This window comes from Mustela putorius, unplaced genomic scaffold, assembly GCF_011764305.1.
Source record: "Mustela putorius furo isolate JIRA1106 unplaced genomic scaffold, ASM1176430v1.1 tig00000198_pilon_pilon_pilon, whole genome shotgun sequence".
In the NCBI taxonomy this organism is placed as follows: Eukaryota; Metazoa; Chordata; class Mammalia; order Carnivora; family Mustelidae; genus Mustela; species Mustela putorius.
The window spans coordinates 4833672-4851820 of NW_025421311.1; the positions used below are offsets into that span (position 1 = coordinate 4833672).

Below are 18149 nucleotides of genomic sequence, written 5' to 3' on the forward strand. Positions count from 1 at the left end.
AACTAAAAAAAAAAAAATCCTACCCCAGATGTCATTAACGATTAAATATGGCCAACAAGTCATTCAAGCAGGTGTTTCCTATTCGGTGACTAGAGTGGTGGGTCATCACTCACACCCAGGACGATACTAAGCAGCCATGCTGGAGATGACGGCTGTGGCTCTGAAATAAGTCTTATGGAGAGCTGTCATAAAGAGAAAAGCTTTTCCTTTGGCAAAGTTACAAACATGGTAATAAGATCCAAAAGCAATGGCTACAGCCTCAAAACAGTCTCTGGATGCCCAGATTGCACGGGGCCCTCTTCGTGGCCCCCACCTTCCCATACCTCTCCTCTGGAGTGCCATCAGGGTAGTAATTACATATTCGTATAACTGACCTTATTCGTAAGTTTTCTTTTTTTTTTTTTTTTTTTTTTTTTTTTTTTTTTTTTTTTTTTTTAAAGATTTTATTTATTTATTTGACAGAGAGAAATCACAAGTAGATGGAGAGGCAGGCAGAGAGAGAGAGAGAGGGAAGCAGGCTCCCTGCTGAGCAGAAGCCCGATGCGGGACTCGATCCCAGGACCCCGAGATCATGACCTGAGCTGAAGGCAGCAGCTTAACCCACTGAGCCACCCAGGCGCCCATTCGTAAGTTTTCTTTACACAGAGAATGCTTTCCAAAGGAAAGTGTGATGTCTGAGTTAAGATCTAAAGGATGAAAGGTGGTAACTGAGGGAATACAGGCAAAGAAGAATATTCTGTACAAAGGAAATGCTTTGTGCAAAGGCAGTGGGCCTGGTGGGAAAGCCACTCGGAGGTCCAGATGACGGTGACAAAGAGCTGACAGGCATACAGAGTTGATGGGACAAATAAGAAAAGCAAACAACAGAGTTAGAAATATTTACTCAGGTAACACCGACACTATTTCATCAAGAATTTGATGCAAGATACAATCAGAGTGAACAGATGTAAGATTCCATGTTACTATAAAATGTGTTTGTATTTATGTATCATCTATAAAATTGTTTGGCTTTAATTTAGCTGAAAATGTTGACCTTAGAAATAGTTTATTTGGGCACCTGGGTGGCTCAATGGGTTAAGCAGCTGCCTTCGGCTCAGGTCATGATTTCAGGGTCCTGGGATCGAGTCCCGCATCGGGCTCTCTGCTCAGCAGGAAGCCTGCTTCCCTCTCTCTCTCTGTCTGCCAGCCTCTCTGTCTACCTATGATCTCTGTCTGTCAAATAAACAAATAAAATCTTAAAAAAAAAAAAAAGAAATAGTTTATTTAAAGAAAGAAACCTTCTAGTAGCACAGGTAATATTTCTAATTGCAGACCACAGAAATGAGATACTTCGGGGATGGTAAGGAAAGAAGTAGAACAGTATACAAATAGGGAGAGCCCGGGACCTGTTTTGCTTGCTAGGGAAGAAACTAGCTAAATGACCAAAGGGAGAGAACATCTCTGTGCTCCTCTTCTTGGCAGGAAAGGCTACACCATCCAGGAAGCACACCTACGGTAACCTAACATGCCAAGCAGTGGCATAAAGCAAGGCTAAAATGTATATTTAGATTGAAAAAATACTCGACTTAGAAAAGTGAGAACCCAAGTGACTTCTGCAAAGAAGGAACTGAAAAATGTTTGGTGAATAAAGGCCCAACTCACTGCTTAAAAATGAAAGGCAAACAGGGCGCCTGGGTGGCTCAGTGGGTTAAGCCGCTGCCTTCAGCTCAGGTCATGATCTCAGGGTCCTGGGATCGAGTCCCACGTCGGGCTCTCTGCTCAGCAGGGAGCCTGCTTCCTTCTCTCACTCTCTATCTGCCTGCCTCTCTGCCTACTTGTGATCTCTGTCTGTCAAATAAATAAAATCTTTAAAAAAAAAAATGAAAGGCAAACAATCAATACGACAATTATTTTAATGTTGTAATTTTCTTTCTCTTTTTCTATGCTTATGAGGATCAGTTGCAGAGATAGGAATGCCAAAACACAGTAAAACAGTGTAGGCGCACACATACTCTGGGAATCACAGCAACTGTTTTACAGGGTCCTCACAATGCATTCAAGAATCAGCATGAAAAGACAGTGTTAAGGTCAAGCATGGTGAAACTACTATTGGCAATAGTGGACCTGACTTTATTACGAAATGCTACAAATGAGTCTGTTTCTTTAATTATTCATTAGTTAATGTTTTTCCAAGGCCTTCTAAGGCCTTCCATTAATTCCTCAGTTTCTTATAGGAGAATGTCTATGAAACCCATCCCCCAGAGGTGCCCAGGGAGTATAAAAATATATTTCTCTTTTTTGCCAGCCATGCAAGCAAAACGTGACAGCCGCTGCATCATCACACAATAACTAGTTCACTATCCCTAGTTCATCATGCCACTATTTGTGGTGGCACAAACAGTAAGCTGAATTCGGAGTTGAATTCCCTTAGATTATTGTGGCCTATTAACAGGTAGAAGTTACAGAAAAGCAGTTTAGGATCTTTTACATTAAAGAATTAGGAGTCAGGGGTGCCTGGGTGGCTCAGTTGGTTAAGCATCTGCCTTCAGCTCAGGTCATGATCCCAGAGTCCTGGGATGGAGCCCCACATCGGGGCTCCCCTGCTCAGTGGGGAATCTGCTTTTCCCCATGACCCTCCCCCTTCTCCTGCATGTGCTCTCTCTCTCTCAAATAAATGAATAAAACCTTAAAAAAAAAAAAAAAAAGAATTAGGATATAATCTGTCCTGACAGAGAGAATGGGTAGTTTTCCAGAATCATCGCCCAGGGTCCAATCACAAGTTGGAAACACCATGCAGTGGGATTGTTTCAATAAGGAAGTACACTCGTGTGAAGGCCAGACCAGAGGATGCCAGAGTTCACGGATCATTTTTAAGATTTACAGTAGAGGGGCGCCTGGGTGTCTCAGTAGGTTAAAGCCTCTGCCTTCAGCTTGGGTTATGATCCCAAGGTCCTGGTGACCGAGCCCCGCATCGGACTCTCCACTCAGCAGGGAGCCTGTTTCTCTTCCTCTCTCTCTCTGCTTGCCTCTCTACCTACTTGTGATCTCTGTCAAATAAATAAATTTTTAAAAAAACATTTTAAAAAGATTTACAGCAGAAAACTCTAAGTGCTAAAATATATTGAAGGCATTCATACAATAAACACTTCAAGTATTTCCTGGTTGTCTACAATGTGTCATGCACTACTCAAGGCACAAGATATGAACTGAGACAAACACTTCTCCTAAACACTAAGTAGTTCACTCTCTAAAAGGGAAGAGAAATAAGCAAACTAATAATTACAAGTGCTGATGGGTTTTTTTCACTAAAGCCAAAACAACATTCATAGATTGCTGAATTGAGAGATTTGCTTTGTCAGAGACCTAACATTTCTAGCACAAACTCCGAATGAACGTGCTCCTCTCTGTTCAACATGTCTAGGAACGGGATTTTCTCTCAAGGAGGAAAGTTTTTATAAGAAGCACCTCGAGATTTTCCTGTAGTAAGTCAAGAAATTTCTGGAAGGTAGCAAACAACTTTGTATTCTACTCTCATTTCTGAACAGAAGTACTCTGAGAGGCAGTTAAGTCAAGATCCTGGCCTTGAGAGAATAAATGACTTTCCTGGCAGCAGAAATTCTCTCAGAATTGTACGTAACGGCTTGTTTTGCATGTGTGTCTGGTAAAAGATGAACAAAATGTGCAAGTGTACCACCTCTGCAGAGAGGACAGAAATTTTTCTTTGTCAAAAATGTCAAAGATTCTTAAGAATAAAAATCTTTCTAGATGAACCTTCAAGGCTATTCAGTTTCCTAAAGAGTTTACAAACGGAAAGTCCACTTTGTACTACTGGAATACAACTTTCAGTCCTACCCCATTGGGTTATGAGGTCCACTGCTCAAAAGCTAGGAGGGGCTAAAAAATCATAGACATCAGTAATGTTATGAAGTTACATGCTCAAGGGATGAGATGTAGTCTGTCAGTTACTGTACGATGATAGCCTTAAACCTCCAGGAGAAAAAGTTATTTAGAAGATCTGCTTCAATTCTCTCATTCGAATTGCTTTCAATTTCAAGAATCCTCTGAGGTCCAGCTACAGCCTTGGAACCCCTTCATACAAAGTGACAAGCGTCAGGAAAGAAACAGGTATAGATTACAGGATGATGATGAGAATACAAATATTACCAGGTGAAAAGATAAAACCCAGAGAGAATATTTTAAAGGTCTTCGAAGTTTCAAAACAAGAATAGGTTACAACTTTCTGAGAGGAGGAGAGAAAAGGCCTCAGAAGGAAACAAAACAAACTGAAGAGTGGGCCAGCCTCAAGAGGGGGTACGTGGCACAGATCATTAACCGCACGTGTAAGCGTCAGAGACACGCACGTTACGTCTGAGAGCCTTGGAGGTGAGGCCGGACGACAGGGCTGGTCTGTGGAAGGCCACACCACAGGAAGAGCTAGTATTTAACAGAATTAGCACAAAGAAACCACACAGAAGTGCTAGATGAGAGAAGTACCATGACCACAAGGAGGCAGGGAAACCTAAGTGTGGCGGAAGTGTCTAAGACAGTGCCGTGCCCTCAGGCTCAGCTACCCTCCATGAGTCCCACAATTCTACGCGTAGCGTCTCACTCTTAACATTCTAATCTGTGTAAGAAATTTTAAGTTAAACACTTTTTAAAAACATGAGCTAGCACATCATCAAAGCAGCCCATTTCACATACATATTCTCTACTGTGATCTAAGCCATCAGTAATGTCAGCTTGCAGAAAACCCTATGCAACTTGACTTCACACATTCTCATCTCCTCACACGCAGACATTAAACTGTATAAATTAATCTCTGAGAGCAACCCTTTAAAAATCACTTATAAACCTCATTATAATACTCTCAACACTGTAATACACCCAATTCAGCCCTTCACATTTTCCTATCTTCCTCCTGTGCCAATTTCATGCAGAACCATGGATTTAAATACTGTTTCTAATGTCAAGAGCTCCCCAATTTCTATCTCCAACCAGGCTTCTCCCGATTCCCAACATCAACCTGTCTCCCTGACATCTCCACTTGTTTCACATCTAAAAGACATCCAAACTCAATTATATCTAAACTAGAATTGCTTCTCTTCACCCCAAAACAGACTCCCCCTCTTTCTATACCTCCAAGAACAACCACTCTAGTCTCCCAGCTGCTCAGGCTAAAAATTTTGAAGTCACTTTGCCTCTGTATCTCATACACCCCTCCCATCTAAACCACTATAAAAATCCTGTCCACTCTTCCTTTCAAAACACATACAGGAAACATTTGTGCATATAAGGACGTAACTAATTCTAACCACCTCTGGGGCTACTATCTTGAACAAAGCCATTACCGTTCTTTGTGAGATTATTGCCGGAGCCTTTCTAGATTCCGGCTTCTGCTCTTACGCTCCCTCTGTCTACGCTCAACAAAGAAGGCAGGACAGTCCTGCCAAAATCGATCTTCTGCTGGAAAGCCTTCAAAGCCCTCTCACTGAGAATAAAATCCACTTCCTTACCCTGACTTTGAGGCTTCACATGATCTGGCCTTCCATGGCCTCTCCAACCTGGATCTTCTATTTCCCCATCTTTCATCTGTTTCACTCCGGGAGCACTGGGCTCCTTGTTGTTCCTCCTACACATCACGCATATTCCCATCGTCTGGAACCCTCTGTTCCTCATGCCCCGGGGCGCTCTTCACCCAGATACACAGATTCGCTGTCATACTTCCAATCTTTGCATCAATGTCACTTTTTCAACCACAATTAAGACTGTGTCCTCAGAGCCACCAGCACACTGGGCACTCTAGACCCCCACTGGCCTTCCACTGGGTGACTACCTTTCTAGAAAGCTAGAGAATTTATTATGTGTATCCTCTGTTGCTTCTCCCCTCCCAAACGAAACATCGTGTGGGCAGGTGCTTTGATCGGTTCTGTTCACTTAAAAATGGATGAATGAATCCTCGAACAAAATAATTTGTTTTATATGAAACAGATACCAAATTCAAGTCTCTCATTCTCTAGAGAAAGTATTTAAGGACCAGTGTGTTTTCTGTGAAGTCAAAGCATCAGTAAATGGCAGTGTCCAAAATAAAACCAAGTGTCTCTGGCTTGGGCTTTTTTCCACCAGGACACAGTGGTTGAACATGAGACAATACCTATGAAAATCCATTTCAAAACAGGCAAACACACAGATGAACACACTGACACAGATACAGAAACATTTCACATGAAAGTATGACCACTACCAGGTAGTAGCGGTATACACAGTGATGACGCGCCTACAAACAAACCTGCGTTACTTACCTCCACCGCAGATCCTTTTGATGATCTCTCTGTTACAGTTTCTTTGAATTTATTTGCCTTTTCAAGCTGAGCTTTAAGTTGTTCTGCTAATTCCTTTAAAAGGAAAAACAAGAAAAATTGGTGTCACATATAGCTTAATCCTCAGTGTAAAATACTTCAAATTTATACAACAGAAGGGAAAAGAGCACAGTGAACACCCAGGTGGCCATAACCGAAGTTCACAGCCTTGTACATTGCTTTTTAACAAATTTAATGAATTTATCTCAGTTCCACACTTCCCAAATATCTGTGCCGTTTGTTTACGCTTTGAAGGTAAATAATTACAAGGACATATATTCTAGGGGAGAGATGGGCATTGAGAAAACACATAACCTGAAGAATGAAATTTTTATAATTCTTTTAATATTACAAACATCCAACACTCAAAATTTCAGTTATTGTAACAAGAAATCCTTAACAAGATTTAAAATATTACCTTCTTTACTGCTGGGTAATTTGAATAAGAACCCCAAATATATTTCATTTTTACTCTAGGAAGTCTATAGACATTTATATAAAACAACTGACACATAAAGAAATAAATTAAACAAACATAAGTATGTGACAAGCAAAGAATAGTATTCTCCACTGCAGTGGTTCCATGACCAAAGGAACACTTCTTTTAACATAAATTAACTTCCTAACTTGGTGAGTTCTCTTTCATTATTTCAAATTAATTCTTTTGTGCTTTCAAAACTCGAATTTTATTTTCTGCTATTATTACTGTTGTTGTTGGTTTGTCTCTCTTACCAATCTCTGGGTTGAGCTGAAATTCAGTGTTACCAAAGACCAGATTCAAAGAGAAAGAGCAGCATATGCAAGATACACAAACTCATAAAAATAGAAGTATCTTGTTTGGCCACCTTTTATTTATTGGACGGTGTCATACTGACAGCACAATACTTAAAGCTCACCAGTGTTTGGGTCTGAGAGGAGTACATTCAGATGAGGGAATCAATTCTATCAAGACACACAAAGCTGCCGGCTTCACTTTTCTGCCATGCGCGTCGTAACACATACTAGCGCGTCAGAAATGTGACACTCTCACACCAAAATAATCGATAAACAGAGACAGGTATAGCTCTCCCCAAATCATCACCATCCTCTACTGAATTCTGAGGTAAATCAGTCTTCCATCATAATAACACTATCACAGAAATTAAATGAGCTAAACGATACAAAGCAGCTAACATATCCCATTACAATTTGGAAAAATGAATTAACCACCTTTTTAGAAGCTCATTTGTTAGGTTCTTAAGTAAAGGAATCTAAGAGGGCAATACACACGCTTAATAATGTGACTAAAACAGGGAAAGAAGACAGTGACGCTTTTGTTTCCCTCAAATTTGCTACACTCAAATTGCAGAGTAGAAAGGAAATTTTAAAAACATTTTGTTCCCTAGGATCTTAATTTTCAAAAATCTGACAGGAAAAGTAAGCACTTTATTTAGAATGGGCAGAACTGTTTTTAGAAACATTCAAGAATTTCTTTAAAGAATCAATAAGCAACAGTTATTTTTCCTACTGTGCTACATTTGCATTGCAAAGAAACTTCCAAAATTATTTGTAAGAAGAGCTAATTGCTATTCTCCTAAGAACAATACAGAAGACTTACCATATTTCCCATCATCTCAGCCTTGATAATCCTGGCTCCCAATTTATTCTTCTCATCAACACTCAAGATGTATACAGAATCATCCTCAGAAGCACCTCTGTTTGAACAAGACAGATTAAGAGCATACGAAATATAGGGACACTACAAGTAAGAGCATCAAGACTCAAATATTATTTAAATTGACCTCAACAAAATAATAAGGACCGATAGATCACAATTCTAAAAACTTAAAAACAAAATAAAACAAACAACCAAAAAACAAAGCTTCAGTGAGTCACCAAAAATCAACAGCTTAAGGTTCTCTGTTATAATGCCACAATGGCCGATGGCAGTTATAATAACTGACCAAAGTCCCAGCAACAATGAGATAAATAGTATGTCAACTATTCTTTACTAATATTTACATACTCATTTTAAAAAGGAAACAAACAAAATTAAAACATTAGAATCAGGCCATAATTCTACATGGCTGGGGTAATTCTCATTTGGTGTGATAAATTACCAATAATCTAAGAAACTGTAACTAGGAAATGACATATTTAACTGCATTCAAAGAATAAAAACAATGACCATATGTTCTTTTTGCAAAATAAACCCTGAATAACTCAAGCAACATAAACTAAGATCATATGCCAAACCAATACCCTGAAGACAAGAGAAATTTCCAGCCAAGTTTAGAGTCCTGGCATATAGGAAGTTGTCCCAGCTTACCTCTTATGAAATATTACTGCAGGGCAGAAAAGGAAAATGTAGGCCAAGCCTGAGGGACTCCTTAGCCAAAGAGACATGGCTAAGACTCTAGAACTCCAAGGAACCCAGAGACAGAAGAAAGTGGCACAGTGAGAGAATTGCAGAAGAGTCTGGAGAGTTCCCCTTCAGTATTCAGGAAGAAACTACTCCGAGTCAGAGAAAGCATCCATCCCAAAGGTAAGAGGAATAGCATTCAGCATTCCTGGGAACAGTGCCTTGTCTCACTACCCAGACTAAGAAAATTAATGATTCAGAAAGCACTGAGTAGAGTTTTAAGACTAAATGATGATTTAAGCCCACTGAACCAACGTTAAATCCAAGAGTCTAAAGGAGCCAACAGTTTCTAACTAACTTAACCACGTCACCTCAGCACAAAGCTCAAGAATATTTACAAGAATTTAAAAATTCAGCACTCAACAAGGTAAAATTCATGACATCTAGTATCCAATCAAAGATGACCAGACATGCAGACATAGAAAAGTAAGACCCACAATTAGGAGGGAAAGCTCTCAATCAAAATCGACCAGAACTGACTCAGATATGAGAAATAACAGATAAGAACAGTAAATGTTATCATTTTAACTGTATTCCATACGTTTGAAAAGTTACAAACAACTAAGGTATATCAGTTGAAAACTATAATGTCTGAGATAAAAATATACTAGATAGGGTTCATGGAAGATTAAACTGCAAAGAAAGAAATTTGTGAACTTGAAACCTTAGAAACCATGCAAAATGAAACAAAAGAGAGAAAAAGAATTTCTAAAAATAAAAAGAGCTTCCGAGCTATAAGACAACCTAAATACCCTTCTGGAAGTTCATGTCACTGGAGACCTGAAAGGAAGAAATGGGAGACAGAAGACACAAAGGTCAAATGTTCCTAATTTACTAAAAACTAAAAATCTTAACCAAGAATCTCAGGGACTCCCAAGGGTACATGCGCGCATGTGCACACACACACGCACACGCGCACACACACACGCACACCCACACACACCCACACACACAAAAACCTACATCAGGGTACATCATAATAAAATTGCTCAAAACTAGTGATAAAGAGAACTCTTTTAAAGCAGCCATAGTGGGGAGAAAAGAGAGACACACTGAGGCACACAGGAACAAAGGTAAGTGTGACAGCAGATTTCTCATCAGAAACAATCCAAGCAGGAAGAGAGCAGCAACAGCTCTAAGGCACTTTAAATTGTCAACTGAGAATTCTACATCAAGTGAAGATATCTTTCAAAAACCAAGTGAAATGGGGGCGCCTGGGTGGCTCAGTGGGTTAAGCTGCTGCCTTCAGCTCAGGTCATGATCTCAGGGTCCTGGGATCGAGTCCCGCATCGGGCTCTCTGCTCGGCAGGGAGCCTGCTTCCCTCTCTCTCTCTGCCTGCCTCTCCATCTACTTGTGATTTCTCTCTGTCAAATAAATACATTAAAAAAAAAAAAACAACCCCAAGTGAAATGAAGGCTCTTTCACACAAAAAGCTGAAAGAATGTCAAAGAAAAGCCTCAGGAAGAAGAAAAATTATACCAGACTGAAGTATGGATCAACCCAAAGGAAGGAAGAGCAATAGAAGTGATGACTATGGGAGTAAATATATAATACTTTCTCTTATTACACAGATCTCTTTAAAATAACTATTGAAACAAAATAATAACAATATATGAGAGGTTCATAACAAGTGTAAGTGACAACGCTAACAGAAAGAACGGGGGGGATAAATGTAATAAACTACTGTAAAGTTCTTATACCATACAGCTGTGGCGCTGGACAAGTTTAAGATGCATACTATCAAATCTAAAAAATCCACTAAAATAACACCAAAAAAATTATAAGAAATGAAATAGAATCATAAAAATATGCAATCTAAAATAAGTCAGTAAAAGAGGAAAAGAAAGCAAAGAACAGATAGGACAAGTGGAAAACAAATACCCAGGGCTCCATGCAATTCCTCCTTGATACCGAGGGCACGGAGCACTGGGTGTTATACACAAACAATGAATCAGGGAACACTACATCAAAACCTAATGATGTGCTGTATGGTGACTAACGTAACACACACACACAAAATTAACAACAACAAAAAAAATATTAAGATTACAGATTTAAACCTTACTATATCACATTATATATAAATGATCTAACCATCTGAATTAAAAGGTAAGACTGTCAGATAAAAGAGCAGAACTCAACAATAAGAAACATACTAGAAAGACATAAATATGTCATAAAAAGATGGGAAAAGATACACTGTGTTAACAGTAGTCAAAAGGTGAAGTCACTTCTTTAAAATCAAACAAATTATATTACAGAGCAATAAATATTACCAGGGACAAAGAAAGCTTTTTCATTTCAGATGAAAAGGAGGTCAATCCATCAAGAGTAAAGAAGAATCACTAAATGTTTATGCACATAAGGGAGCTTCAAAATACATAAAGCAAAAACTGATAAAATTACAAACAGAAACAGACTAATTTACAATTACGGTTATAGATCTGAAGACCCTACTCTCAATATCCGATGGAATAAATATATTCTTCAAGGATATGGGAGGCATGAATAACACTAACAACTAACATGACCTAATGAACAATCAGAGAATACTCTACTCAACAACAGAATACACATTCTTTCCTAGCACACAGCAACATTTACCGAAACAGACCATATTCTGAGCCATACACAAGTCTCAATAAACTTAAAGGGATTTAAGTCATACAAACTATGTTCTCTAACCCCCATGATATCATTAACAAAGAACTCTGGATAATCCTCAGCTATTTGGAAAGTAAAAAGCCTATGTGCAAATAATCCATGGTTAAAAACAAAATCAAAGAGAAATTTAAAAGTATTTCAAACTGAATAAAAAATAATATATCAGGATTTATAGAATGCTACTTACGTATGATTTAGGGAGAAATTTATTAACTCTAAATGCTTATATTAGAAAAGATCAATTCCATGATCTCAGCTTACCACTTAAGAAAGTAGAAAAAGAAGAGCAAATTAACCCCAAATTAAACAGAATATAAGCAATAATAAAAATCAGAGTGGAAATAAATAAAAAACAGTAAAATAAAGAAATTCAATGAAACCAAAGCTGATTAGGACAATTAGTGAAACCGGTAACCCTCTAGCTGAACTAATTAGGGAAAGCATATTACCAATAAAGAAATGAGAGAAGCAAAATCACTACATATTCTAAAGACTTAACAAAAAGATATTTGGATGGCAAATAAGCACATGAAAAAATGCTTAACATCATTTGTCATTAGGGAAATACAAATTAAAACCATGAGATACTGCTACATATTCACCTGAATAGCAGAAAATTTAAGAGACTGACCATTCCAAGTTCTTGTAAGGATGCAGAGCAACTAAAAATCTCATACACTGTTAGTGAGGATGTCAAATGATACAACTCAAAAAAACCATTTCACAGTTTCTTAAAATTTAAAGTTATCATTACTATTTGATCTACCCACTCTTCTCCTAGGTATTCACCCAAGAGAAAAGGAAGCATACTTATAACAAAGACTTGTACATGAATGTTCAAAGCAGCTTTATGCATGATAGCTAAAAACTGGAAACATTCTAAATGTCCAGCAACAGGTGAATGGAAAAACTGTGTTATACCAAAAAAGAATAAATTATTGTTACACTCAACAACATGGATGAAGCTCAAATACTTATGCAGAGTGAAAGCCAGACCAAAAAAAGAGTGCATAACATATGATCCCACTTACACAAAATTCTAGAAAATGCAAACTAGTCTATAATTAAAGAGAGCAGGTAAGTGGAAGTCTAGGGGCTTTGGTAAGGGTGTGAGAAGAGGTGGGAAAATGGATTATAAACTCTGAGGGGTGATGGTTTCACAAGACTATACAAACTCCAAAACCAATTTATACATTTTTTATATATGCAGTTTAATTACATGTCAATTACACCTCAACAGTTGTTTTCCAAAACTCTTAAAGAGGAATGATAAAAGAAAAATTTTAAGCTGAAAAGCCTGTCATAATCTCACATATAAATTATATATAAATGATCTAACCATCTGAATTAAAAGGTAAGACTGTCAGATAGAAGAGCAAAAAGGATATAAAGGATGTGGCTATGATACTACTAATTTTCCTGAATTGCTGGATATCATCAAACTCTACTGAAATTAACTTGAGTTTTCAACATACATTCTGAGCAAATAATAGCAAACTATATAAACAGACCTTCAAATCAAAACTTGACCTATCAGGGAGCCTGGGTGGCTCAGTGGATTAAAGCCTTTGCCTTCGGCTTGAGTCATGGTCCCAGGGTCCTGGGATCGAGCCCCACATCGGGCTCTCTGCTCTGCGGGGAGCCTGCTTCCCCCTCTCGCTCTGCCTGCCTCTCTGCCTACTTGTGGTCTCTCTCTGTCAAATAAATAAATAAAATCTCTAAGAAAAAAACTTGACCTATCAACCAATTGCTTTTTTTTTTTTAAAGATTTTATTTATTTATTTGACAGAGAGAGATCACAAGTGGGCAGAGAGGCAGGCAGAGAGAGAGGGGGAAGCAGGCTCCCCGCAGAGCAGAGAGCCCGATGTGGGGCTCGATCCCAGGACCCTCAGATCATGACCTCAGCTGTAAGCAGAGGCTTAACCCACTGAGCCACCCAGGCATGCCCAACCAATTACTTTTAAGTAGCAAATTCTTTGGGGCAAAGAAATATAAATCTGACTGTTGAGAGCATTTGAGGTTTTTAAAAAAATTTTTTTGAAAGATTTCTCTGTTAAAAGGACATTAATATCTGCAGAAATTCTGTACAAACCATTTCTTCTCATATCAGAGAAGAACAGAACATTACCCTGGTGCTCAGATTAAGAAACCCAAAATATTGCAGGTGAAGCACCATTAGAAAGAAACATGTTTTTGTTCCCCTCAAGTTCTTTCAGTCTTTTTATATTATTATTTTTTTATACAATGATGTTTATTGAGCACTTTGCCACGACAGACACTGTGAAGTAACTTTACTCTCTTACTTGTATTTTTGAAATGTGATACATTTTTTTCTTCCAAATTTTTATTTAAATTCTAGTTAGTTAACATATAGTGTAATATTGGTTTCAGGAATAGAATTCAGTGATTCATCACTTACATATAACACCAGGTGCTCATCATCATAATAAGTGCCCCATCACCCCGCTAGCTCATCACACCCCACCCACCCACCTACCGGGTCCACCCTCTATTATTCTCTATCCTCAAGAGTCTCTGATGGTTTGTCTCCCTCTCCCTCTCTCTCTTTTTCTCCCTTCCCACACATTCATCGGTTTTGTTTCCTAAATTCCACATACGATTGAAATCATAAGGTACTTGTCTTTCTCTGACTCAGTCTACGTTCTAAAAACCAATTCAGAAGAATAATAGGAACACTGCATTGATAAAGCAGGAGAACATTAGCATCCTTTATATGCCTCTATATGTTGAGGCATTGCTTGTATAGTTAGTTGTACTTTTTCAGATGGAAAATATTTTTCAGTAACTTTCCAAATTAAATTCTAAGGTACACATCATTTTTATTGCATTGTAAATGTAATTTTTAAAATTTCAGGCAACCCAATCATATTTCAGTAAAAAGCTTGACTTCCTTTTCTCAACTTGTGTTCTTTCCTATTCAATTAATTCCCCCAAATTCTCTGCTTTGAAAACTTACTATTTCTGTCCTTTATGTAGGAATTATAAATATTATATTTTTATATGTATGTATAATGCATAACAAACTTAAATAACCACACTTCCTGCCCTTTCTAAAAAGCTATCAGTACAATTATTTCCCCCTGAAGCAAGTTTATCCCAGGGTCCACCTCTTAAACCTCCCAGCTTCCTAAGCATAAAACTTCCTGGCTAGTATTCCCTCCCCTTTTTCTACCTTTCCTGCTGCCAAGTGTTTATTTGACCACATTTTTCTTTCCAACAAAGCTATTTCTAGTTCATCCATTTTTCATCTCCACTCCAGCCAACTGAGAAAATAAAGAATGTAGGAAAGGTAAACTGAATAAGGAGTTGGTTTCCTTACTATTTCTCCAAACCTTTATTTGTTAACCCAATAGATGCTTACTGTAATCTAGACACATAATGCGTACACACATTTTGAAATGTGATACACCAAGTTGAAACATTCAGAAAACAAGCTATCTTGCAAGCAACCACAGATTTCTGGAATTGGAAGAATAAAGGCCAGGGGTGCCTGGGTGGCATGGTCAGATAAACATGTGACTTTTGGTTTCAGCTCAGGTTCTGATCTCAGGGTGATGAGGTGGAGCCCCACAATAGGCCCCATGCTCAGCATGGAGTCTACTTGAGATTCTCTTTCCCTCTCTCTCTCCCACTCCTGTGCTCTCTCTCTCTCTCTCATAAATAAATAGATCTTAAAGGAAAAGAAGAAAGCCAAAACCATCTATCAGTCCATTTCCTTAGGGATGTTAATAAACTACCATATCATGTGTAAACTACCATAATCATGTCAATAGATACCTATCTACTAATAGGAATAAAAATGAAAGTATAAATACTTAAAAACAGAATACTAATAAAATCCTAAGAGTTCCTAATGCAAACTTTTCATAATGCATTAGAAGGTCTTTCTTTAAAATGCCAATCATAACCTTGCAAAAATGAGAAATCCCTCTTGGCATCATGAGACAAAGAGTGCTGGAAGTAGACTGACATGAGTTTGAATGCAGACTCTGTCATTTACTAGCTTTATGAGATCAGGCAAGTATCTTAACCTCCCTGAGGTTATAAAACCAAAAAACTGATTAATACCTACCATTACAACTCTTAACATAGGAAAGAAACAGAGTTTCTGGAGGGGAGGTGAGTGGGAGGAATAGGGTAATTGGGTGATGGGCATTAAGGAGGACACATGATGTGATAAGCACTGGGTGTTACATGCAACTGATGAATTACTGAACACTGCATCTGAAACTAAGTCCATAATACATGTTGGCTAATTGAATTAAAAAAATAACTACCTTCACATTATGAGGATTAAATGTGATAGTAAATAAAATTATAGTAATTGCAGTAAGAGAATAAAATTCCAAACATAACACATAACCTGGTGCTCAATAATGTTTAGTTCCTTTTGCCTCTAAGAGCCAACCACTAGGTCAGAGAAGAACCCACCAATTAGTACTCAATTCATTATGCATAAAATCCAATGGTGAAATCTTTTCAAGAAAGAAAGAAGGGTGCTCTGCTGGCTCAGGTGGAGAAGTATGCAACTTTGGATCTCAGGGTCATGAGTTCAAGCCCCACAATGGGTGTAAAGATTACTTACATAAATAAGTAAACTTTAAAGAGAGAGAGAGAGAGAGAGAAGGAAGCAAGATGGTGGAGGAGTAGGAGACTGAAATATCATCGGGTCCCAGGAGTTCAGCCAGATAGTTAACAAACCATTCCGAATACCTACAAGTCACCAGGAGATCAAAGAGAAGAAGAGCAGCAACTCTAGGAACAGAAAATCGACCACTTTCTGGAAGGTAGGACATGCGGAGAAGTGAATCCAAAGCAACAAGAAGATAGACTGTGGGAGGAGGGGCCGGCTCCCAGCAAGCAGTGGAGCAGTGGAGCACAAAATCAGAACTTATAGAAGTCTGCTCCACTGAGGTACGTCACTCCAGAGGCTAAGCAGGATTGGAGGCCTCGTGGGGACAGTGTGGTCTCAGGACCCACAGGGTCACAGAAAGACCAGGGGTATCTGAGTGTGGCAGAGCTGCCAGGTATCGGAGCTGGGAAGCTGCTGTAGACAGAGCTGAGGAGGGAGCTCTCAGCTCAGGGTTACCTTAAACTGTGATCCAAGGCATAATCAGACCACTACTCTTCGAGCAGGGACCACACAAGTGGCAGATCCAGATAGACACCCCCTCCCTTCCTCCTATGGGGGAGAGGCACGAGAGTGCTCGGCAGGAATCTGCTGGGTTTGGACACTCCAAATGAAGCTATATGCCAGAGAGAGAAATGCTCGGTCACAGGCCGAGTGAGCTTAGAGTGCGGCTGGACAGAAGGGAGACAGACAGATTGACTGCTTTTCTATGAGGTGCACTGAGGAGTGGGGCCTGAGCTCTTGGCTCCTCCAGGCCGGGGACTGGGCAGCCGCCATCTTCATTCCCGTCCTCCAGAGCTCTATGGAAAGTGTTCAGGGAACAAAAGCTATCAAGTGCAAACCTCAGCAGATTGCTTAGCCTGGCCCCTGGCAAGGGCAGTGCAGTTTCGCCTCAAGCAAAGACATGTGAAAATCATGGCAACAGGCCCCTCCCTCAGGAGATTAGCAAGAACATCCAGCCAAGACTAAGCTCACCGATAAATGAGAACAGCAGAACTCCAGTGGGGGGAATGCAACAAACAGAATTCACAGCGTTTTTTTCCCAAGATCCTTGAGTCTGGAAAATTAAATTTTTTCAATTTTATTTTTTTCTTATTCTATTTTTTAACTTTTCCTCTTTCCTCTTTTAAAATTTTTTAACTATTTTATCTTACCAATACCTTTTTTTTAAAAAATCTTTTTACATTTTCATTGTTAGAGTCATATATTATCCCTTCATTGTATTTAACCTTATTTTTGTATACATATAGGTTTTTTTCTTTAAAACTTCAGGATACAATTTCTTCTAATAGATCATAATATATTCTAAGTCTAGTGCATGGCTTTGTTCTAGTCTCCAGCCTGAATACATTTTCTTTTTTTTCTTTCCTTTTTCCAACCAACTTATCTTATCAATTCCTATCTTAGAATCTTTCCTAATTTTCATCTTTATACTCATATTCCATCCCTTCACTGAGTTTACCCTTATTTGTGTATATATATATGTTTTTCTTCTTCTTAAATTTTGCGAGGTAGTTTCTTCTAAGACACCAGAATACATGCAAAATCAAGTGGGTGACTCTGTTCTATTTACCACTCTAAGATAAATATATGTTTTGTTTTTTTAATCTTATTTTTTCTCCATTTCCTTCCCACCCCCCCACCCCCACCCAGTTTCGGGTCTCTTCTGATTTGGTTAACATATATTTTTCTGGGGTCTTTGCCACACTTTTAGTATTTATTCTCTCATTCATATATTCTTTTTTTTAAAAGATTTTTATTCATTTATTTGACAGACAGAGATCACAAGTAGGCAGAGAGGCAGGCAGAGAGGGAGGAGGAAGCAGGGTCCCCACTGAGCAGAGAGCCCGATGTGGGGCTTGATCCCAAGACCCTGTGATCATGACCTGAGCCGAAGGCAGCGGCTTAACCCACTGAGCCACCCAGGCGCCCCTCATTCATATATTCTTATCTGGATAAAATGACAAGGTGGAAAAACTCACCCCCAAAAAAGAACAGAGGCAGTACTGACAGCTAGGGACCTAATCATTATGGACACTGGTATTATGTCAAAACTAGAGTTCAGAATGACAATTATCAAAATGCTAGCTGGGCTCA

General features: G+C 38.8%; 1 protein-coding gene across 5 annotated transcripts in view; it reads right to left on the reverse strand.

Annotated features, from left to right (window-relative positions):
* Nucleotides 1–18149, reverse strand: part of CWF19L2 (CWF19 like cell cycle control factor 2) — a 183575-nt gene that overhangs the window by 108714 nt on the left and 56712 nt on the right. For all 5 annotated transcript variants that reach the window (XM_013062408.2, XM_004764420.3, XM_045077526.1 and 2 more), the window contains 2 exons: nucleotides 7933–8029; nucleotides 6279–6371 (listed from right to left, as the gene is read on the reverse strand). In XM_013062408.2, coding sequence (XP_012917862.1) covers nucleotides 6279–6371; nucleotides 7933–8029 — 190 coding nt within the window. The remainder of the gene's footprint in view (nucleotides 1–6278; nucleotides 6372–7932; nucleotides 8030–18149) is intronic.